The sequence below is a fragment of the Leucoraja erinacea genome, chromosome 3 (genome assembly GCF_028641065.1).
Source record: "Leucoraja erinacea ecotype New England chromosome 3, Leri_hhj_1, whole genome shotgun sequence".
NCBI classification, from domain to species: Eukaryota; Metazoa; Chordata; class Chondrichthyes; order Rajiformes; family Rajidae; genus Leucoraja; species Leucoraja erinaceus.
Genome location: NC_073379.1, coordinates 30,533,651 through 30,557,617, shown reverse-complemented (window position 1 = coordinate 30,557,617; position 23,967 = coordinate 30,533,651). Strand labels below are relative to the sequence as shown.

General features: G+C 43.2%; 1 protein-coding gene across 1 annotated transcript in view; it reads right to left on the bottom strand.

The window, feature by feature from the left end:
- Positions 1–23,967, bottom strand: part of LOC129695437 (dynein axonemal heavy chain 6-like) — a 283,604-nt gene that overhangs the window by 223,107 nt on the left and 36,530 nt on the right. Inside the window, 9 exon segments of the mRNA XM_055632390.1 lie at positions 732–983; positions 4,392–4,544; positions 6,767–6,918; positions 9,337–9,457; positions 16,148–16,348; positions 18,613–18,801; positions 20,218–20,392; positions 20,480–20,600; positions 23,417–23,540. Coding sequence (XP_055488365.1) covers positions 732–983; positions 4,392–4,544; positions 6,767–6,918; positions 9,337–9,457; positions 16,148–16,348; positions 18,613–18,801; positions 20,218–20,392; positions 20,480–20,600; positions 23,417–23,540 — 1,488 coding nt within the window.

Below are 23,967 nucleotides of genomic sequence, written 5' to 3'. Positions count from 1 at the left end.
ACACGGAGGATGGCTTGATTGTATTCATTTATAGTCTTTTCGCTGACTGGATAGCATGCTACAGAACAGCTTTTCACTGTACCTCGGTACATGTGACACTAATAAAGAAAACTAAAAATCGTTCCCCTCCCCTTCCCAGCCCTCCCACAGCTTATTGTCCCCGCCCCTTCCTTTCTCTTCCCGCCACCCCCCAATTCAGTCTGAAGAAGGGTCTTGACACAAAACGTCACCTATTCCTTCGCTCCATAGGTGCTGCCTCACCCGCTGAGTTTCTCCAGCATTTTTGTCTACCTAAAATAATAAATAATCACTAGGATGAGCCAAATGGCCTAATTCTACTTAAAGTTCATATATTATTTTGCCCTAGGTAATAGCACAACATCAGAAAATTAGCACACACTTCACCTTTAAGGACACCTTAGGACTTAGAATTGGTCTATGATCAAAATGATAAACCCCAGGTAATCATTTTCTTAGTTTACAAAATCGTCGTTTACAAGAAATAATAGAAAAGCAATTAAAATGGATAAATCTACAACACAGATTTAGCAATTTAAAAGTCAATTTTAGGATCTCATTACCAACTATGCAAGATAGAATTTTTTGAATTCTCAAACTTTCCAAAGTAGTGAAAAAGAGGAAAAATGTAAATGGATATAATCTAACTCATGATTAAAAGAAATATGCAATTCTGAATCAGGACTGAGGATAAAGGTAACCACTTAACCTACCTGCTCTTGCAACCATACTGCTCTGACTTCCTCATTCAGAACTTCAACATCTTTATCCAGGCAGCGACATAATTTGCCTATGTTGCTTTCTCTTTCATTTACAGCTCTGTCAATTACAGTGCGAACTGCAGATATCGAAGGTTTCAGAGTTGCAAATACAGCAAGATCTTCAGGAGGTGTGGAGATCTTGTACTTTTCAATGAGCTGATACATCATGACAACAGTACTTGATTCTTCTTCCAATACTTCAATCTATAAAAAAATCAATAGCTGTATAAGTAAATTATCATAGCATATTTCATCATAAGGTTATGGATTGTTAACTCCATCAGCCAATTCCCATGCTACCTTGGGCGGCACAGTGGCGCAGCAGTAGAGTTGCTACCTTACAGTGCTTTCAGCACCAGAGACCCGGGTTAGATCCCGACTACGGGTGCTGTCTGGCCAGAGTTTGTACGTTCTCCTCATGACCACGTAGGTTTTCCTGGAGATCTTTGGTTTCCTCCCACACTCCAAACACGTACAGGTTAGTATGTTAATTGACTTTCTAGAAATATAAATTGTGGGGGAGGGGTCGACTTCCGGGGATGGATTTCAAATGCATTATCGTAATTTTGCCTGGATTAAAGGAGGTGTCGGGCCATCAGTTGCCAGAAAATCGGAGATGGACCTGTATTGGTCAATGAGTCCACACCAGCATTTATATTCTCTTGAGCGTCCTCCTGTGTTAATCAGTGTAACATCCTACTCTCTTCTCCTTCACATACATGTGCAGCCTCTTCTTAAATGTATCACATTGTCATTATTCTATGACACAAACACTCGTCTGAATTGGTTTTCTTCCAGGATATCCTATTTTGATGGCCTCTAATTATGTTATTTTTTACGTGGAAATATTTTCTCTACATGTTCTGTCAAATCCTTTCACCATTTAAAAAATCTCTTTTAGGTCAAATCTCAGCCTTTCTTTTCTCAAGTGTAGAAAGACCAGGCCTATTAAGCACATACTTATACACTCAACATATCTCATCTTCTCCATGCCATAACAAACTGTTTCAATCTGACCAATCATTTCTTAGAACTAAACTTCACAAGGCTTTATGAGTCTTCTTAGAATATATTCACATCTTTCCTACTTAAGGAAGTAGCTCCAGAAATAGTGGATGCATTAGTAATAATCTTTCAAAACTCTTTAGATTCTGGAGTAGTTCCAGAGGATTGGCGGGTAGCAAACGTAATCCCACTTTTTAAGAAGGGAGGGAGAGAGAAAACGGGGAATTACAGACCAGTTACTCTAACATCGGTAGTGGGGAAACTGCTAGAGTCAGTTATTAAAGATGGGATAGCAGCACATTTGGAAAGTGGTGAAATCATTGGACAAAGTCAGCATGGATTTACGAAAGGTAAATCATGTCTGACAAATCTTATAGAATTTTTCGAGGATGTAACTAGTAGCGTGGATAGGGGAGAACCAGTGGATGTGGTGTATCTGGACTTCCAGAAGGCTTTCGACAAGGTCCCACATAAGAGATTAGTATACAAACTTAAAGCACATGGCATTGGGGGTTCAGTATTGATGTGGATAGAGAACTGGCTGGCAAACAGGAAGCAAATAGTAGGAGTAAACGGGTCCTTTTCACAATGGCAGGCAGTGGCTAGTGGGGTACCGCAAGGCTCAGTGCTGGGACCCCAGCTATTTACAATATATATTAATGATCTGGATGAGGGAATTGAAGGCAATATCTCCAAGTTTGCAGATGACACTAAGCTGGGGGGCAGTGTTAGCTGTGAGGAGGATGCTAGGAGACTGCAAGGTGACTTGGATAGGCTGGGTGAGTGGGCAAATGTTTGGCAGATGCAATATAATGTGGATAAATGTGAGGTTATCCATTTTGGTGGCAAAAACGGGAAAGCAGACTATTATCTAAATGGTGGCCGATTGGGAAAGGGGGAGATGCAGCGAGACCTGGGTGTCATGGTACACCAGTCATTGAAGGTAGGCATGCAGGTGCAGCAGGCAGTAAAGAAAGCAAATGGTATGTTGGCTTTCATAGCAAAAGGATTTGAGTATAGGAGCAGGGAGGTTCTACTGCAGTTGTACAGGGTCTTGGTGAGACCACACCTGGACTATTGCGTACAGTTTTGGTCTCCAAATCTGAGGAAGGACATTATTGCCATAGAGGGTGCAGAGAAGGTTCACCAGACTGATTCCTGGGATGTCAGGACTGTCTTATGAAGAAAGACTGGATAGACTTGGTTTATACTCTCTAGAATTTAGAAGATTGAGAGGGGATCTTATAGAAACTTACAAAATTCTTAAGGGGTTGGACAGGCTAGATGCAGGAAGATTGTTCCCGATGTTGGGGAAGTCCAGGACAAGGGGTCACAACTTAAAGATAAGGGGGAATTCCTTTAAAACTGAGATGAGGAGAACTTTTTTCATACAGAGAGTGGTGAATCTCTGGAACTCTCTGCCACAGAGGGTAGTTGAGGCCAGTTCATTGGCTATATTTAAGAGGGAGTTAGATGTGGCCCTTGTGGCCAAGGGGATCAGAGGGTATGGAGAGAAGGCAGGTACGGGATACTGAGTTGGATGATCAGCCATGATCATATTGAATGTCGGTGCAGGCTCGAAGGGCCAAATGGCCTACTCCTGCACCTAATTTCTATGTTTCTATGTTTCTATGGTTCCTATCATGTAGTGATCGAAAAGTTCATATAATTCTAAGATCATAATAGAGAATTATGTAAATGCAGAGATGGTTGGCATGTCATTATGTAAATGCAGAGATGGTTGGCATGTCATTATGTAAATGCAGAGATGGTTGGCATGTCATTATGTAAATGCAGAGATGGTTGGCATGGACTCGGTGGGCCTTCGGCCCACCAAGTCCATGCCAACCATCTCTGCATTTACATTTTATGTTTCAATCGATAACAGCAAGTATCTTAAATGTATTACATTTTTTATCATCACAATTGCTTGATTACTATTTTCTGGGATCAGTGGTCATCAATCCTTGATCCCCCATTTCTCCATACTTGTCAATGCAGTATCTTCTTAGGTTCAAACTCTCTTTGTGCATTTGTGTTTGCCCTACTTCAAATGTTCTACCTACGTTAAAAATGGCAATCATATGTCAATTATCAATTGAGTAAAAAAATTGCCAACTGCCTTAATTAAAGTGTAACTTTCCAAACAATTATGTAAAATTTCATAATAAAAATAAGAAATAATCCAAGCACAAAATTATGTATTTGAAAAATATCAGACTAAAATTGAATCAAATATCCCACTAAATTTCTACAAAATTTATTATGCAGAATTATGTATTTTTCAGTTATCGAAGCAGAATATAGATGCATTCTTACCATATTAGGTGGGTGATCAATTCCTCTCCGTCGTTAACATGGCTAAAATTTTACTATTGACATACAATGGAAATCACATTCAATTATTATTACTTTTCCAATTATCTTTATTTTCCAAATCTGAAATACCCTTTACTAGTTAAACCAGAACATCTAAAAACCCAATGTAAAGCCAACCTTTATTTTCCTGAAGAAGAATACATGATCGCAAAGAGGAAAAACAGGAATAAAGTAGACAGAAAATTATGACTATTTTATAGCATATCTTATGAATACATTTCTACATACCCTATCTTGCATCTCGTCAAGGAATAACAAATTATTCACATACTCCATGGTCCCTGTTGGAATGATTTCAAGTTTAAATTCAGCATCTTGTGCTTCATGAATAATAGAATCGGTTTTCTTCTTGGCAAGTATTGGAAGTATATCATAAATAGCCTGAACGATTAAAAAAAATCAAATTAATATTATCAGCAAGAGTATTACATTTACTTTTACTTCTTACTATATTGTACCGTTAAGCTGTTTTCCTAATAGTAAGTAGAAATTAGAACAAGTAACACTGTGACCTATTTTAGGCCTATTAAAATAAACACTAATATTCCAAAGTATACATTAACCAAATTAGAAATGTTTGGAATAGCATTATGATAGTGCAGAAATATATCTTGTTCCACTACCAATTATAAACCAGTGTCCAATTTTTTTAAATGAATTGTATTTGAATTTCAAAAGTTCTTCAATAGTGATTACAGTTGCATATCTTTTAACATCCATGGCAGACAGGGAGAGGCTTCAGAGGGTAACCAGGACAGCACAGAGGATCATTGGCTGCCCTCTCCCCTCTCTGATGGACATCTACACCTCCCGCTGCCTTGGCAGGGCAAAGAAGATCATCAAAGACAGCTCCCATCCTGCGTTTGGACTGTTCGACCTGCTGCCCTCTGGAAGGCGCTATAGGTGCATCAAATCCAGGACAAACAGACTCAGGAATAGTTGCTTTCCGAGAATTATATCTACTATAAATTCAAATTCACACATGCACTGACTACACCGCCCAACACGGACTTCCATCTGTATATATGTATATATGTATGTAGCGCCGCAGAATTTGTGCACCTATTTCCCCCCCCCCCCATCTCCCTTCTGTTTTTTGTTTTTTCTGTTTCTTGTTTTTTGTGCTAAATTGTATGTATGCACTGAGTACGAGCAGCTTTCAGTTTCACTGTACATGTATAGTGACAATAAATGGCATATCTCAATATTCACAACTGATTTTTTTAAATAGTGTATTAACTTAAAAGAGCAAACCATAAATGAATGGCAAGCAAATTACACCATTTAAATTCAAAATTATGTTAATCATTATAATATTATACATTTAGTTTCATTCTTTTCAAAGATCTTTTGATCACATATAATAGAAATTGAATGCACTGTCATTATTTTTAAATACATATTAATATCAATACAGGTACACGTTACTAGTTCTTACAAGAGGATGTAGTTTATGGGTTGACAGTTTCCATTATAAAGTTAGACAAACAAATCTTGTGCTATAAACAGAACGGAAGAAAAGCCCCTCCAAAAAAAACAGAATCATGTATATCTGAAGTGCTATCAGGCACTTCTTTACCTGATGGTATACTGGCTTTTATAGCTCATCGTCACCACAAGAGACGTAATGGAATATATTTGATTATGAGATTTACTTTATAAATGAATATACCAATCAAATAAACATTGCTAAATGACATTTTGTCTGGATGTCAGTCGCAATTTTATGTAGAAGGCTTATTTAGAGAAAATATTGATGCAGGTACTATCTGGAGCACACCCAAATGAACTCAGATGCTTAAAGACTTCTTGGACTGAAATAAGCTGGAGGAGTAAAGGTAGTTCCTTATTCTTTGTATTGTCTGACCACCTGTCAGATAAATCTATTTTGTTTTACAACCACGTGAGATTAATCGCTGACATAATAATGAGGAGGTCTGCAGTACACAACAAAGTGAAGTAAGATTGAAGATCATGGAAAGACGTAATACCCAGAACATGAACAATAAACCCTTCAGGTCAGCAGCTGCAATGTAAGGTATCCCCTGGCTTCACACCTACCACACTGCCCTCGTCAATCTCATTGGTTACCAGGACCCTCCTTTCCTCCCCGATCATCTTTTGAAAGTTCCTTTCTAATGCCATGAAATTGGTCTTGCTTAAATTGGAATCTCAATTTTTGGACCACCTTTATCCTTTTCCAGAATTACATTGAAACTAATATAATAATGGTCCCTGTTTCCAAAGTCCTCTCTCACTTAACCTTCTATATTCTGTCTGACCTTATTTCCAAAAGGAGATCATCTATTTTCTATGGATTTACTATATCTTCTCTAGTAGGGCTATCTCCATATTGATTGACAAAACTTTCCTGAGTGCATGTAATAAATTCAACCATGTTCAGGTCCTTTGCATTATCGCAGTCAATAATGGAAAGTTAAAATCACCGATATTATAACCTTGTTATTCTTGCAGTAATTTGTTATATTCCTACATAGTTTGCATTAATACCTGCTGACTATTAGGGTACAATGCCATCAAAGTGTTCATTCATTTCTTATTTCTTAATGTTAAAAGGTTTTTGACAAAATGAAAATGCTTACCTCCAGACATAGCAGTGGTGAAGGAATTAGTGTTTTTTTCAGAGAGGTGTTATCAATCAGCAACAATCCTAAGTTTTTAGTTTGCTTAATACTGACTGCATCTTCATGTTGTTGGTGATATTTCTCCAGCCAGCTCACAAAGAAATAGATATCTGAATTAAGAGTAAACACATTTTATGTCTTGACATGAACCCAAATAAAGCAAATACATTTTTAACTTAAGGAAACCTTTTTCTGACAGAATACATTTTTATAGATATTAGTAATTTCCTGATTAAAATATCTGAAGGGGGAAATTCAGTAATGTGCAGGTTAGAGGATCAGGCACTATTTTCTTTAGAGCAGAAGAGATTTAAGGGAGGATTCGCGATTTTGATAGAATGCACAGGAGAAACTTTCCTTTACCAGGATGCTGATCACACAAGAACAGAAATGCATTGTCATTGGCAAACAAGTCACTTCAATTAAGAGAATACATTTTATGCAGAAATCGTAAATATACTCCATGAAAAAAATGCAATAGGCAGATTCAAATGTGACTTTAAAAAAAGAACTGCATAAACACTTTATGGAAAATGTTTGGGCCCTTTGCTGTTTTGGGGTTTAAATTCACGATTTGGAATAGAATGCATAAGGCATGATTCGTATGTTTGCAGATGACATTAAAGTAGGTACTATTGTATGGAATGTGGAGAGAATAAGTAACAGGGAAAATTAGCGGATAATGGGATAGCTCTGTGAGCAGTCATGGACTTGATGGGCCAAATGGTTTCCTTCTAATGATGTGAGAGAATATGGAAATCTTGATATGGATAAAATTCAGCTTAAACTATTATTATGTCAAGGGGAGGAATTAACTGATTTCAATGTAATTAAAAAGATTGTAATGAAGAAAATATTGGACTGAATTTTGGAGTAAATCCTCACAGTTTGTGTACAATTGTCAGCAATTTGCTGTCCCAACAACTGAGATTTCTGTACATCTCAAATGAGTGCAAAGTACAGTACTGAACTCGTTAGCAGCTGTAGATCAGTATTTCTTAATTTCACATAATTTGCTGCCCATTCTGGGTTTACTATGGATTTATGACATGTTCTGGTAATTTCTCAGTGAACCAAGTATCATTTTCACAACACAATAGTTCCTCTATTTGGTTTTTAATATGAATTTAAATTATCCCTTAAAGTTCTGCAGTAAGTACAATGAACTTTGAACTCGCATTTCTAAAACAATAGTGTAGCTCACTAGATGTTATTCTATAAATCTTTTTTTAGAGCTTTTAAATTGCTTGAGTTAATATCATTGTTTGAATTAAATGTTTTGAATTCAGGATTTTGGTTAACTTTTTTTTTTAAAGATTATGCATTTTACATGTTTTAATAACTTTAATAAATGTTAGTATATTTGACATTGAATATTGGAAATCTTTTTAGGTTTGTTGACATTTCTGTATTACAGTAAATATGAGAAATTATTTATATGTGATGAGAAATGACAGGAGCAGCAGTGATACAGATGGTGGAGATGCTGCCTCACAGTGCCAGAGACCCAGGTTCGATCCTGACCTCGAGTGCTGTCTGTGTGCAGTTTGCAAGTTTTCCCTGTGTGTGGGGGGTTTCTTCTAGGTGCTCCAGTTTCCTCCCATATCCCAAAGACATGTGGGTTTCTAAGTCAATTGGACTCTGTAAATTGCCCCTTGTGTATTTGAGTAGATACAAAGGTGGGATAACATAGAATGAATATGAACAGATGGTCGATGGTCAGCGTGGACTGTGGGCCCAGGGGGCTTGTTTCCATGCTGTATCTTTCAACCAATTAACTTTATGCAGAAAACCACCATGATCTGAAATATATTTCTTCAAAGGATGCATTATCCAACCTAACCATCTGGCAAGGTTGTTTCTCAGTAGTTTTGTGACGGGACATATTCTGTTTCTTCTCCCACATTATAGAATAATGTTTCAAAAAGCCCTGCTGTTGCAAAGTGCCTCATGGTTGAGGATGAGACCAATTCCTCTTGGAAAATTCACACCTGAGGAACCAAGTGAGGTAAAGGGAAGTAAGTGGCTGCCCAATGACAGAAATCCCTACCCATTGTCATTAAAAATAGACAACAGTACCAAGTGAATAATACCTGAAAATATTATAGGGCGTGGAAGAAGTAATTGTTAATGCTTGAATCATAATCTTCCCAAATTCTTTTGATTAAGGTGCTCGTCACATCTTTGCTTCAGATGTGGAATAATAATGATACTGACACAATATTTACAGGTTACATTCTTTGGTTTCGGTGTTTATTATCTCCCCCGGCCATGGCTTCCTGCCGCAGCTTACACAGCGCACACAAGTCAGCTGACACCAGGATCAAGATATTAGCATATCATTATCATGACATCGTAATGACAGTGCTGTCTCCCAACAGGTCACTCAGAAAGACAGGAATACATTAAAAGTTATATTGTGGTGAGTAGAAATTGCTGTCGACAGTCCTTGTTATCTCAATAAAGATAATCTGGCTTTGGAAGAGATGCAGTGCAGATTTAGAAAAATGGTATACTGACAAACATACCATGTTCCTCCTTCTTAATAGCCGCCAAATTGAGACTTTCATTTTCTTGATAGCATTCCCGAAATATTTCAAGCATTTCTGCAAATGTAAAAGCTGCACGGTATCCTTCCTGAACGCATTCCTAAAAGAGAAAATTGTGAAATTAATGTTTGGAAACCCACAATGGAACAGAAGTAGAATTATCAAAATATCTTTGAAAATGTTCACACTGTTTGGTTTACATTAGTTGTATATCAAACATAGTTCAAGCAATTTATTTTGGTTGCTTTAATGTAATCAATATCCTGTAGCGTCCAGCCAAAAACTAGTCGGACACGAGTTGTGTGCATTAGACGTTTTTATTCTCTCCAATCCAGTTCCCTACTCCCTCAAGGTCACGGGGCGTGTCCGGCCTTAAATACCAACTCAGGTGACTAGCGCCTCCCACACCAAGACGCCGCCCTCTAGAGCCGATGGCTCATTGTGCCCTTGGGTTTCCACCAGGTGCCGCCACATGACCCCCCCCCCCCAGAACCAGAGGCACCGAACCGGACGGGACGCCGAACGAGGCTGCCCGAACGCGTAGATACAATCCCACGCCCCGGGGGCTTGCTCGGTTCAGAATAATCTCCGGGAGCCCGGCAAGGCGAACGCCCGCAACGCGACAGTTGAGCAACGTGGACTGGCTCGCTCAGGTCCAAGTGGGCCGGTTTCAAACGAGCCACAGACACAGTTTCACGCCGGCCTCCCATGTCAAAATCAAATGTAACAGGCCCGTGCCACAACATGCGAAAGGGACCTTCATACGGGTGCTGCAAGGGCGACCTGTGGGAGTCACGGTGACGAAAAAAGTAAGGGCAGCCCATCAGCGGCAGTGGCACATGGGAAGGGGCCAGTCAATGATGTGACGTCGGGATGGGAGACAGAGCGCCGACCCTCTCCTGCAAGTGGATCAGGGGTTCCTGGGACCCATCAGCAGCAGGGACAGACTCTCCGGAAACAGTGAGCGGAACGCCATATACCAACTCTCCAGAGGAGGATGACAGATCCTCCATGGGGGCCGTCTGAATCCCAACAGGACCCATGGCAACTCGTCCATCCACCTAGGAGGGCCTGTGAGACGAGCCTTCAGGACGGCCTTCAGACAGCGGTGGAACCGCTCCACCAACCCATTTGACTGGGGATGATACGCTGTCGAGTGGTGGAACTGCGTCCCCAACAGGCTGACCATGGCGGACCACAGTTCAGACGTGAACTGGGCGCCCCGGTCGGACGTGACGTGAAGTGGAACCCCAAAGCAGGCAATCCAAGTTGCCACGAGCGCACGAGTGCACGACTTAGTTGAATTGTCCGAGAGCGGGATGGCCTGAGGCCACCGCGTAAAACGGTCAACCAGGGTAAGCATGTGTGAAACACCATGGGATGGCGGCAGTGGCCCCACGATGTGCACGTGTACGTGATCGAACCGCTGGTGTGACACTGCGAAGTCTTGAATGGGCGCCCGGACATGTCGATGCACCTTTGATGTCTGGCACGGGTTGCACACCCCGGCCCAGCGAGCGACCTGCTTCCGAAGTCCGTGCCACATAAACCTTGCGGCCACCATAGCGACCGTGGCCCGCATGGATCACTTGAAAGACGCGGCGGCGCCAGCTCGCCAGAACAATAGGCCTCGGCTGGCCCATGGATACATCACAGAGGATGGAACCCGAGGGACCCAATGGCACGTCCTCAAGCACCAAGCCAGAGATTGCAGTGCAGTACGCCGGCATCTCATTGTCCGCCAGCTGGGCCGCCGCCAAGACGGAGTAATCTATCCCTGAGGCGGGTTAAGCACGGCTGCAATTGTCTGACGGGACAAAGTATCCGCCATGAGATTGCATTTCCCGACGATGTGTCGGACGTCTGTTGTATACTCCGAAATAGCCGCTAGCTGGCGCTGCTGACGGGTGGATCCGAAACCTTCGTGAAAGCAAACATGAGGGGCTTGTGGTCCGTGAAGGCTACGAAGGAACGGCCCTCGAGGAAGTACCGGAAGTACCGCACTGCGAGGTGTGAGGCGAGCAACCCCTGGTCGAAAGCGCTGCAGGTGATGGCTATAGAAGGCGAGAGGCCGCCAACGGCCTTGAACCGACTGTTCCAAAACGCTGCCGACCGCATAGTCAGAGACATCCATGGTAAGGGCTGTGGGGGCATCAGCCGTCGGATGCACGAGCATAGTCACCCGAGCCAAGGTCTCCTTCGCCCCTTCAAATGCTGCCGTGGCGACAGCGTCCCACTGTATCTCCCGTTGCTTGCCAGTCAGAAACTGAAAAAGCAGCCAAAAATGTTTGGCAGCCTCAGGAACGAACCGGTGGTAAAATGTGCCCATCCCTACGACCTCACGGAGGCCACTTACCGAAGCAGGCTGTGGGAACTGGCGGATTGCCTCAACCCTGTCTGGCAGAGGTACTGCTCCGTGCTATGGCACCCAATGCCCCAGGAAGTTGCCCGAAGGCCGAATTTGGCACTTGCCAGGTTTAATTACGAGGCCATGGTCACTGAGGCGCTGGAATAGTAGACGCAGGTGGGCGCAGTGTTCCTCTTGCGAGCGACTTGCTACGAGGATGTCGTCCAAGTAGACAAACAGGAAGTCAAGCCCGCACACCACACTGTCCATCAGGCGCTGAAACGCTTGCGCGGCATCCTTGAGGCCAAAGGGCATCCGCTGGAACTCGAACAACCCGAATGAACAACCCGGGTGATAATTGCTGTCTTGGGGACATCCTCCAGTCGCACAGGGATCTGGTGATATCCCCGGACTAGGTCGATCTTGGAGAAGAACCTAGCCCCGGCCAGATGGGCTGAAAAGTCCTGTATGTGGGGAATAGGGTAGCGGTCAGCGGTCATGGCCTCGTTAAGGCGGCAGTAGTCCCCGCATGGCCTCCAGCCGCCACCAAGACACCTTCGACACCACGTGCAGCGGGGAGGCCCATGGGCTGTTGGAGCGTCAAACGATGTCCATGGCCTCCAACCTCGGAAACTCCGCCTTTGCTACGAGGAGCTTGACAGGAGCAAGCCTGTGGGCGTGCGGCGGTGGACCCAATGTCAGAATATGGTGCCTGACACCGTGCCTCAGGCTGGCCGAGCCAAACTTGGCAGTGACGATATCCGGAAATTCAGACAGTACATGGGCGTAGACATTGTCCCCCATCGCTACGGGGTTGCTGACCGGCGCGGTAGGCACAGTAGAGCGCAAGGAGACCTTCTCAAATGTTGACGCATGGACGAGTCATTGGTCCCTCATGTTCACGAAGTGCGACTGCGCCGGCAAGAAATCTGTGGCCAGCAGTGGCTGGGCCACGTCCGCGATTATGAATGGCCAGGTGAAATGGCACGCGCCGAAAATGACAGGACCGTGCGGACGTCATATGTGTGGATTGAACTACCATTCGCAGCAGTTAACGGGGGCCCCATCTTACCAGTATGAACGTCGAGTCCAGATGGGGGCAATACACTGACCTCTGTCCCAGTGTCCACCAAGAACCTGAGCCCCGTGTACCGGTTCCAAACATACAGTCGATGGATCCTGCCGGCCACCGCGGTGACTATCGGCGGCCAGCGCTGCCGTTTCCTGGAAACAAACAAGGCTGGCGGCATTGGCGGGCTGCTGATCCCCAGCGCTGGTAGTAAAAACACCACATCCTTCTCCTTGGATCTCCTGGGTCCTGCTCATCCATCGTCCTCTCCTGTGCCACTTGTCTTGTCTGTGGCTCTTGTGGGCGTGGCGTGGGTCCTCTTGTGGGCGTGGCCCTCTTGTGGGCGTGGTCCTGGGCCACTGGGTCTGGCAAGGTGTTGAATCAATCCGGTCCAGCGATTCCAGGGATTCCACCGGTTCCAGGTATTCCAGCTGGTCAGAAAGCCACAGCTCATCAGCGCTGGCCGCTAGCCGGATGGGATCTTGCTGCAGGTTGGTAAATTCAAAGAGCGGGCAGGGCAGGTGGTCGCCCATGAGCGTAAGCATCTCGCTCATGATCCAGCCACCAAGCCCGCCCATGTTAAGGAGCTGACAGACGCGCTGCATTCGGCTCAGCCCGTAGATCCGGAGCAGCAGCTCCTTGAGGCCTGTGTACTTACCCGCCGCCGGAGGATTATCCAGGTAAGGAATGACCCAACCGGCTGTCTGCTGGTCAAGGGCGCTTACCACATAGTGATAGCGAGTCTCATCAGCTGTAACCCCGCGGATGTAAAATTGGGATTCGACCTGTCGAAACCAAACCCTTGGCTGCGAGGTCCAAAATGTAGGTAGCTTTAGGGAGACCGCGTTGAGTTCGGCCACGTCAGCCTCGTAGGCGGCAGCAGCAGAAAGCATTTTTTTTTTTAATTTCCCTTCCAGGATTACACTCTTGAGCGTCGGGGGTCACCAGTGTAGCGGGGACTCACAGGAGTCCAGCCAAAAACTAGTCGGACATGAGATGTGTGCACTAGACTCTCCAATGCAGCTCCCTACTCACTCAAGGTCACGGACGTTGCCCAGCCTTAAATACCAACTCAGTAGGTATGTTACAAAACCTACCTGAATCGTCATTAGGAATCTGCCCTCAGCCATGTCGGCGATTTTGGCGCTGTTTGGAGGGGGCGGGTTTTAAACGCGATTTTTACTAGGCTGTACTAATCGCACATGTTCAGCCTAGTAAATCATTAACGAAAAATCGCTGCAAGACCCGGTCGCAAAAGGTATTATTAGTTTTATAGGCCTCGATAATATAGTTCTAATAGTTTTAAAATTACTCTCTGATTCCGCAACCTCTCGCAGCCCCAGGGTTTTATAAAGCAAACAATTAAAGGTATGTACCTTATTTTTACATTAAATGGGGCATATATATAACCCTATATATCAAGTTATCTATAGCGAGTGGTTCATTTTGGGCTTTTTATATCCCGCAGTATTTTTCTCGGCATTTGAGGGCACTAATCCAGCGCTATGTCAACGTTCTAAACCAGCGCGTTCCACATGAACCCACTAGAAAGCCGATTTAAATGGGCATTTATTTACAGCAATTGAACACTAAATTCCTTCCATTTGGCCTATAAATTAATGTAAATTAGATATAAAAATCATGTTATATTGTGAATTATTTGTGAATAATCTTTGGACACTTAGGCTATTTAAAAATGTTAATTTCCTTAAGAAATGGGCGTTTGACTATCCAAGATCACAGCTTTTTTGTAATGTCCATTGAAAATCAATAGGGAACAAGATGCTAATTTCCGAGTATGGAAATGGTCATAACTTTTTTAATACTTGAGATATGAAAGTGAATTTGGTGTCAAATTAAACTTATTGTTATGCTTTATCTGATGGGATAAATTGCAGACTTGATTTTTTAAATCTCAAAATTTTGTAACATTGCTAAACTCAGGTGCCGACCCAGTGACTAGCGCCTCCCACACCAAGACGACGCCCTCAAGAGCCTATGGTTCGTTGTGCCCTTGGGTTGCCACCAAGTGCCGCCACAATCCTAAATTTCAAATAATACCCTTCTTGTGTATTCCAACCCAGGGAACAGTTAAATTGTATCTGGGGATTAGCACATTTCTTTCGCTCACTAATCTAGTGGACTACATTTTTAATACACAACAAATCAACTGGATGCTTAAAAATATAAATAACGTTCATGGGATCCTTACTGCAATTTTAACCTAATGCTGCGGAAACAGTGTGGGTTTTATGCCAGGCCAAGAACCAGACCAACTATGAAAAAGAGCCAGAACCCGAAGGAATCCGGAAAAATAAATATGAATTATTCATTTTCGCAAATATGCTTTTCTGGGTCAACATTTCTTTGATCAAATTCTTTCTTCAGGCTACAACTGTCAATTGAAGGTGTTCTTACTGGTCTCTGTAACATGTCTTCTGCTAGCCAATTCCTATTATTACCTGATTCTTGCAAGATCTGCATAGGAGATCGATCACCAACAAGGAACTAAAATTTCACAATGCCTCTCTCTGAAAATACATTAATCTTAATCCACATTAGCACCAAAATCAATGCAGCAGCCATGGATATGAAATTTAAAAGTTCCATGATTGCTAAATTTTGAATCAAATTTCTGATTAAATGATTACATAATGTTTGTCCACAGGAACACTACTTTTCAACTACTCGTGAACAAGATCTAATAAATGTTAGATTTTTTTGCCATTTGCCAAGGTTCAACTGCATCATGTGCTTCAGTTTCAAATCCTGAATTGCAGTTGACAGCATGTTGTAGCTACAGTAGATTAATAATTTCACTACATCAACATTGTTGCCTATAATTGTGCTTTAATGTTTGGTTGCTAAGCACCACAGCGTATTTTGTTTATGTCCAGTTTATTTCCATGTGAATGAGAAGCTAGATCACTGATTTATTTTCTCAGAACAACATTTCCCCAAAATGCCTGCTTCATCTTGACTTTTACTGTGGAGCTACTTGACACCTTTTCATCTTCACCCAAGAAACTCCCCATCTGACCCAATCATCAGCCAATTACTGATCTCCCAAGTACCTGACTCCTGATTGCAACACTGTCCATCACTGCTACAATCCCTGACCATTTACTTAATTCTCTGACTATCAAATAATAAGCAAAATAAGTGACAATCTGCCTTGAAATTTTACTTCATCTACAGGAGAGTATATCTGGCATTCAACAGTTTTTGCTATGAATGGAATCTACATTTTTCACAATACTGAAACCGTTTAATCAATAACTTTGAAATCCAAGAATGAATATCCATGCTTTAAATCACAATTGCTGTTTCGCTACAGTGAATGTTTAACAGTGAATGTTTAAAACAAATCATACCATTATTTTCTGAATGGTTTCCACCATGTAATTGTCATCTTCAAGAACCTCTGCCAAGTTTGGTCCCTCACCACAGGTTTTTTCTTCAATCTTTTTATTGATTATTGGACGGGTAAAGGCATTAAAGTATGAATCAGAAACCAGATTACTTATGGAGAGAACCGCTGCCTGCATTTGTAAGACAATATCTGAAATCCCAACCTGGCAAAGAAATCAAACAAATCATAGTTAAATAATCTATTAAAAACAATATATATATAAATATGAATATATAAATGAACATGATACAATAAAACTATGATAAGTAAAATAAAATAGTCTGAAGAAGAGTCCTGACTGAAACGTCATCAGTCCATTTACACCAGAGATGCTGCTCGACCGGCTCAGTTACTCCAGTATTTTGTGTCTATCTTTGGTATAAATCTGCAGATGCTGATTTATACCAATTATACTATCGTTAAATAAACCTTACGTTAGACAATTCCGATTTACATTTAATAATATTTCTGGAATGTCTTTATTTATTTTTATTTGATATTACTGATTGTTTTCCCTGTGCTCAAACCAATTCTTAAATATTTAAGAAGGAACTGCAGATGCTGGAAAATCGACGGTAGACAAAAATGCTGGAGAAACTCAGCGGGCGCAGCAGCATCTATGGAGCAAAGGAAATAGGCAACGTTTAACTATCTTTAGTTGGAAAGTCAGATTGTTGCCTGCTTTAACAATCATACTCTAAACTCATTCCTGAAAAAATATAACAAAATCCTGTTCTAAACTGACAGCAAGTCAAATGTAATAGTTTTGAGTTGAGATTACAGATACTGGCCTGTCCAGAGGCGAGTGATACAAGCAATTCCTTATGCTCAGTGGTTAGAGCACAATATCACTAAGGAAGACCCAAAAAGCTGGAATAACTCAATGGGTCAGACAGCATCTCTGGAGAAAAGGAAAGGGGATGTTTCATTTCAGACTGAAGTTTCGGGTCTCGACCAAAAATGTCACCTATTCCTTTTCTCCAGAGATGCTGTCTGACCCATTGAGTTACTCCAGCTATTTGTGTCTATCTTCTGTTTAAACCAGCATCTGTAGTTCCTTCCTACACAAAACATCACTAAGTTTGTACAGTCTTTCTTCCTGACATTTAGTAATACACATTCAATGTCGTTGTTACTTAGACAAGATAGTAAAGGGCTTCAAAATTACAACAATACTGGGTACACAAAGTGTGACATGATACATAAAACTGAAGTTCACAAATAAATTATTTCAACACGATTCAGATTAATCAAAAACCCTCACAGCGGCAATACATGACAGGGAGAGATAGTTCATGAAGTGTGAGACAATTTGATTAATGTTCAAAATTCCTTATTTGCGTTCATATCCGTTTTTTATTAAATATATGTTTGGTGTCCACCATAGCGACCGTTACATTAAATTTAGAAAGTCATTTTTTTCTAAATCATTACAGTTGATTTCTTCACTTTTGCGGTTTTTCTACATACAAATGTACTTTCATGCTCTAAACATGGAGTATGTGACCATATGAGCAATATTCCTGTTATCTTCTAAAACGTGTGTTACACACGTTACACAGTGTCTAAGGGTGGACACCAAAATGAAAGTAACTCCTGGTTCTTCCAGTATTTCTTTTTTTAGCTACTGCAAAATGCTGGTGTTACATGTGTGATGGTGGACACCAAAGATATTCACTAATTTTGGCATGCAGCAGCTTTTACAAAATCTGGATATTACGGTTACTTTCTTCTCATAATTTTCATCTATTGAGTTCTTCAAACCAGAATTTTTTTTAATCTCCTTGCGAAGTTCTTTGGTCTTAATTTACCATTGTGGTATAATGGTGGTTACTCTAAAATAGGGTGGACACCCAGAGTAACCACCGTTACACTCTTCGAAATATGGCCATTCAGAGCAATTAATACCAAATTCATCAAAGGTTTTGCTTATTAATGTGAAATGCATCTCTGCAAAGCAACAAACTTGAAAATTGTTTGCATTATAATGAAATTAATAATTATAATGAAATTAATGCAGACATTGCCTCTTTATTACATTGGTGTCCAAAACATTGATATTTTTGAGATATAAACTGGTTGAATCAGGGAATTACTTTAATTCCTACATTGATTTTATCGCTACTATCTCTTGCACATTTGAGTAACTGAAAAAATGAACACCATATTACTTGAAACAGTGGCGATATGACATTTTTAATGTTCTGTGCTAAAATCGCTCCAGTATTGTAAAGAATACACATTTGGTTAATTAACTTTGCATTAGAAAACTCATATTCATTGTTAAAAGTAAATTCTGCTGTGGGGTATTGCTTATGGCAACTGATTTGATAATTCACTATGATGAAAAAAAGTTTACTCAGGTTAAGAAGGAAGTAAATAAACTGGTGAAATTGCTTTGCTGGAAATTATACATTTTTGACAAACCTCAAATTCAACCAAGGCAGGTTCAAACAGCAACCCATTCAAATGCAATATCATGTCGACAATAAACATTGGTATTAAAACAAGTTCTTCTTCCCGGAGAACTATATCCTGGAGATCTTCATCATCTTCATCCTCGTCGCCAAGATCATTGATTGTGTGAATATTAGATGCAGCGAATCGTGCAAGTGACTGAGAAAGACAAGATCAATAGATTTCAACATTAGAGTTATAGAATCATAGAGCTATACAGCATAGAAACAAGCCCTTTGGCCATCTTGTCCATGTCGAACAGGTTGGCATTCTGGGCTAGTCCCATTTGAATACTTGAATTCAGATTCAGATTCAGATTCAATTTTAATTGTCATTGTCAGTGTACAGTACAGAGACAACTTGAATACTTGAATTTATTGTCATTCAGACCTTTTGGTCTGAACGAAATTTCGTGCCTGCAGTCATACATATAATAAAAATAACAAAAACACACAATAAACACAAATTTAACATCCACCACAGTGAGTTCACCAGGCACCTCCTCAGTGTGATGGAAGGCAAAAATCTTAAAGTCTTTGTCTCTTCCCTCCTTATTCTCCCTCTGCGCTGAGGCGATCCAGGCCTCCGAGGTTGTGACCCCGATGGGTGATGATAAGTAAGTCAGTCCTGCGGCTGAATCCAGCTCCGCGAACGGGCCGGTTCAAACTCCGCAGCCCGGGGTGGTCAAAGCTGCCGAAGCTTCCGTCCTCCAGTTCAGTGGATGAAGCTGATGTTATGGGAGTTCCGGAAAAACAGGTCACCAACCTGCGACCTGCGAGCTCCCGATGATGTCGTTCACTGGGCCCGCGGCCAAGTCCACTGGGCCCGCGGTCGAGCCTCCGAAGTTGGGCCACCGCCGCCGGAACGCCGCCACAGCCCCGAAGCCACGCTGCCGCCAGAACGTCGCCGCAGCTCCAAGTCAGTCCGCCGCTGCCGCTGGAACGCCAGAACGCCACCACAGCTCCAAGTCGGGCCGCCACTGAAACGCCGGAACGCCGCCACAGCCCCGAGGCCGCCAGCTCCGCCATTAGGCCTCAGCACAGACGGAGACGGAGACAGGGGACACGACAAGAAAAAGTCGCACCCCCTCGAAGGAAGAGACTAAAACCATGTTTCTCTCACGCCCCCCTCACACACTTACACAACCTAATAAACTAATCTAAACTAAAACAGACAAAAGAAAACAACACAAAAAAGGAAAAACAGATGGACTGCAGGCGAGCCGCAACTGCCAGGCAGCACCGTCTCTTCCGGTATTTGCCTGCATTTGACCTCTAAAACTGCTTGTTATTAAAAGTTCTAGATAATTATTTTGCAATTATAGTGTGTGCTTTCCAGAACACTTTCACCTTGGCTGTTCAGCCTTTTTAATCCCTAAGTATATAATAGTCTGAGAGAACACGGTATCTACACGGTATCTACTGCATGCAGTCCCCCAAACTAATGAGTATTGTTAAAGACAATGCCAAAAAACACCAAGATAATGTGTTACCAAAAACACGCATAGGTTTTAAGATATAGTTTTTCCATTCCTAAGAAAATTATGACAAATATCATGAATATTTCCTGGAATACCTCCTGTTGCAACTTATTTTCTCTTGCTTGGTCCTTAGCGCTCCAAATTTTAATTAGATCATCCTCTGGAATATGCTTCAGCTTCTCTATTAGTTGGTTGTACAAGATTGTGATGGAATTTACTGCAAGGACATGCAATGTATTGACTATAAGATAGTCTGTAAGTCGGATGAAGCTACAAAGGAGAAGTGAATGGGACAGTGAGATTTATCATGAACAGTATGCAACAATTGAAACAGAGTTTGTAAATGTTAATACTAACCAAGTTAACCTCCTACAGTGAGATCTTTTGTTTGCTTGCCCTGTATAGTTTATTTTGTCAGATGATTCTGTAAGAATCTCCATGGCAATTCTAGAATGTAACATGTCAGGTTCACCAATTTCTGTAAGTCAAAACAATTTTACTTTTGCAGCAATATACATGATCAGAAAAGACATGCAGTATAAAGTTATGTTATGCAGTTCAAAGTGATGGACACACATACATATTGATCCCACAAGTAGCATATGGTTTCCTATAAAGATTTTCCCTAGGAAGTGCAATATAATTTATGGAGTTGATGTGCATCCCTGCATCTATTTTATCACTTCATATAAACATTTTGTTTTAATGAAGGATAAAAGGGAAAGGGGATGATGACTAGGCGATGGTTTGGGTGAGAAGTGTTGAGTTAGACGGGTGTGAAATGAGAAACAAGGTTAGGATAATTGGTGATGGGAGGTAGTGAAATAAATGAATGTGCAATTTGGGAGGAATGGGGGGAAGAGAGGGGGCAAGATTTTGTATTTGAAATTGGAGAATTCAATGCTCATACTGTTGGGTAGTAGACTAACCAAGTAGAATATGAGGTGCCGTTCACTCTGTTTGCAGGTTACCTCACTCTGGCAGTGGAGGAGGGCAAGGGCTTGAAAGATCGATATGGGAATGGGAAGCAAAATGGTTAGCATTCGTGATCTCTATCAAGCTTTGGCAGACAAAGTGCACGTGTGGGGTGAAACATTTGCCTTATCTATACATGGTCCAGCCTATGTAAAGGAAGTTGCATCAGGAACACCGAATAGAATAGATGCGGCTGAAAGAAGTACGAAGGAGCCCGATGAAGATAACAATTGCTAACCATTTCACTTCCCATTCCCATATCGATCTTTCAAGTCCTTGCCCTCCTCCACTGCCAGAGGGGAGGAGGGGAGGAGGGGAGGAGGGGGGAGAGAGAGAGAGAGGGGGGAGAGAGGGGGGAGAGAGGGGGGAGAGGGGGGAGAGAGAGGGGGGAGGGGAAGGGGTAGGAGATAGGGGGGGAGAGGGGGTGGGAGGAGAGGGGGGGCGGAGGAGAGGGGGGGGGAGAGGGGGGGGAGGAGAGGGGGGGAGGAGAGGGGGGGGAGGAGGGGGGGAGAGGGGAGGGGAGGAGAGGAGAGGAGAAGAGGGTAGAGAGGAGAAGGGAGGAGGGGGGAGGGGAGAGGAGAGGGGGGGGGAAGGGGGGGAGGGATGGAGGGAGGGGGGGGGGGGGAGGGAGAGGAGGGGGGGGGAGGGGGGGAGGGGGGGGGGGAGAGAGGGGGGGGAGGGGGTGCTGAGAGGGGAGGGGGAGAGGTGGGAAGCAGGGAGGGGAGGGAGGGTGGAGGTAAGGGGGTAAGGGTGTGTGGAGGGGGAAGGGGGTTTATGGGAGGAATGGTGGGGGAGGGGATGGGAGGGGAGGGGGGAGAGAAAAGAGGGGAGAGAGAGGGGGGGGAGGAGGAGGGGGGGGGTAGAGGAGAGGGGGGGGAGAGGGGGGAGAGGGGGGGAGAGGAGAGGGGGGAGGAGAGGGGGAGGAGAGGTGGGAAGAGAGGTGGGAAGGGAGGTGGGAAGAGGGGGGGAGGGCGGGAGAGAGGGGGAGAGGAGGGGGGGGGGGGAGGGAGGGGAGAGGGGGGAGAGGGGAGGGGGGAGGAAAGGGGGGAGGGAGAGAGAGGGGGGGGGGAGAGGAGAGGGGGGGGAGAGGAGAGGGGGGGAGAGGAGAGGAGGGGGGGGGAGAGGAGGGGGGGGGAGGGGGAGAGGGGGGAGAGGAGAGGGGGGGAGAGGAGAGGGGGGGGAGAGGAGAGGGGGGGGGAGAGAGGAGGGGGGGAGAGGAGAGGGGGGGGGAGAGGGGGGGGAAAGGGGGGGAGAGGAAAGGGGGGGGGTAGGGGAAAGGGGGGGAGGGGAAAGGGGGGGAGAGGAAAGGGGAAGGGAGAACCTAAAAACATTTTAGAACCAAAAAAGACACATTCTGCAAGCATTGTAGAACCAAAAGAGACACTTTTTGCAACCGTTTTAAAACCAATGGACACTTTTTGCAAACATTTTAGAACCAATACACATTCTGCAAGCGTTTTAGAACCACTAAGGACACTTACATTTGAGTGGACATGTGTTCAGTGTTATTCACAGCTAAGAGAAACGTGACCCTCTGCCTTCCTCCATCATGAAGAGACTGTGAGGCACACCACTTCCTGGTTTTATAGTCCCTACCCCCTGCCGCTAGCAGGGGCAGCAGAGAGAATGGGGAATTTTATAAAAACACTAGACCAAGTTGGGTCTGCTCCCCCAATGGTGTGATCCCCCAACCCAATATTCCACCATGCACCCGTCTCCTCCAATGGAACTGAACCCGTTCCCAAATGCAAGATTCCAGCACTCCCCTGCCTCCCTCAGCAGTGGATTTAAAAAAAAATCCAATTTCACCTCCCCTGCCTGCTGCAGCAGTTCCAATTGCAATACCAATTGGCCCTCCCCCTCCTGTTGAAGCACTTGCTGTGATATCCCATTGAGGTGAAAAGTTCAGAGTGTTCCTGTCTTGCAACTTTGTTTTGAAATGTGTTGGAAGCTGATAGGAAGGAGCAGACATCCATGTAAATGGATCCATTCCGATTGGACATCTGATGGAACTAATCAAAAGGCAGAAAGGCAGCCGGACGCCAGGCGGCAGGCGGCAGCCACACAGTTTTAATATATAATAGATTAATATCTCTTTCATTTTACATCAACGGGAAAAATCCTCAGCACACATACGGCGGAGGGGGGCTCTGAGCAAGGTGGCCAAAAATGACGGCCGTAGGTGGCGGCGTTCTCTCAGAAATCGCAGCACAGATGGCCAAAACCGGTCAAGAACAGACTTTTAGTAATATAGAAGATAGATAGAAGATATTAAGACACACACACATACATGCATGTATATTATGGGCAAATAAGTACCTGCACTCTGCATCTCAGACAGATAATCATCTGGAATAAATCCAGCTTCCAGTAGGGCTGTGCAGCACGCAATCTTGACTGTCTGTTGTGCAATTTTCCTGAATTGAGATAGGCGCTCACAACCCTGTTAAACAAAAATAACATTGAATTCCGAGTCTACTAGTATGGATAATCAAGTATAACCTACATACTAGAAATAAGGAATTGCAGTTGCTGGTTTACAAAACAATGAGACACAAAGTGCTGGAGTAACTCCAAGGGTCAGGCCGCATTCCTGGAGAATAAGGATAGGTCACATTTTGGGTCAAGACCTTTCTTCAGACTGGTGAGAATTTCTTCAAAGTGGGCATAACTACATACTACTTAGCTACAGCTCAAACTTTCACCACCAACTGACAGTGAATATCTCAGGGCAATCGCATAACTTGCACAAAAGGACCGCCAGTCGCTATGTTTATAATTCCTTTATGAACTTCAGAAGGTCTTGGTGAATGGCTGCAGATTACTTTGCTCCCACACTGGATTAACTGCCTATTAAATCTACATCAGTT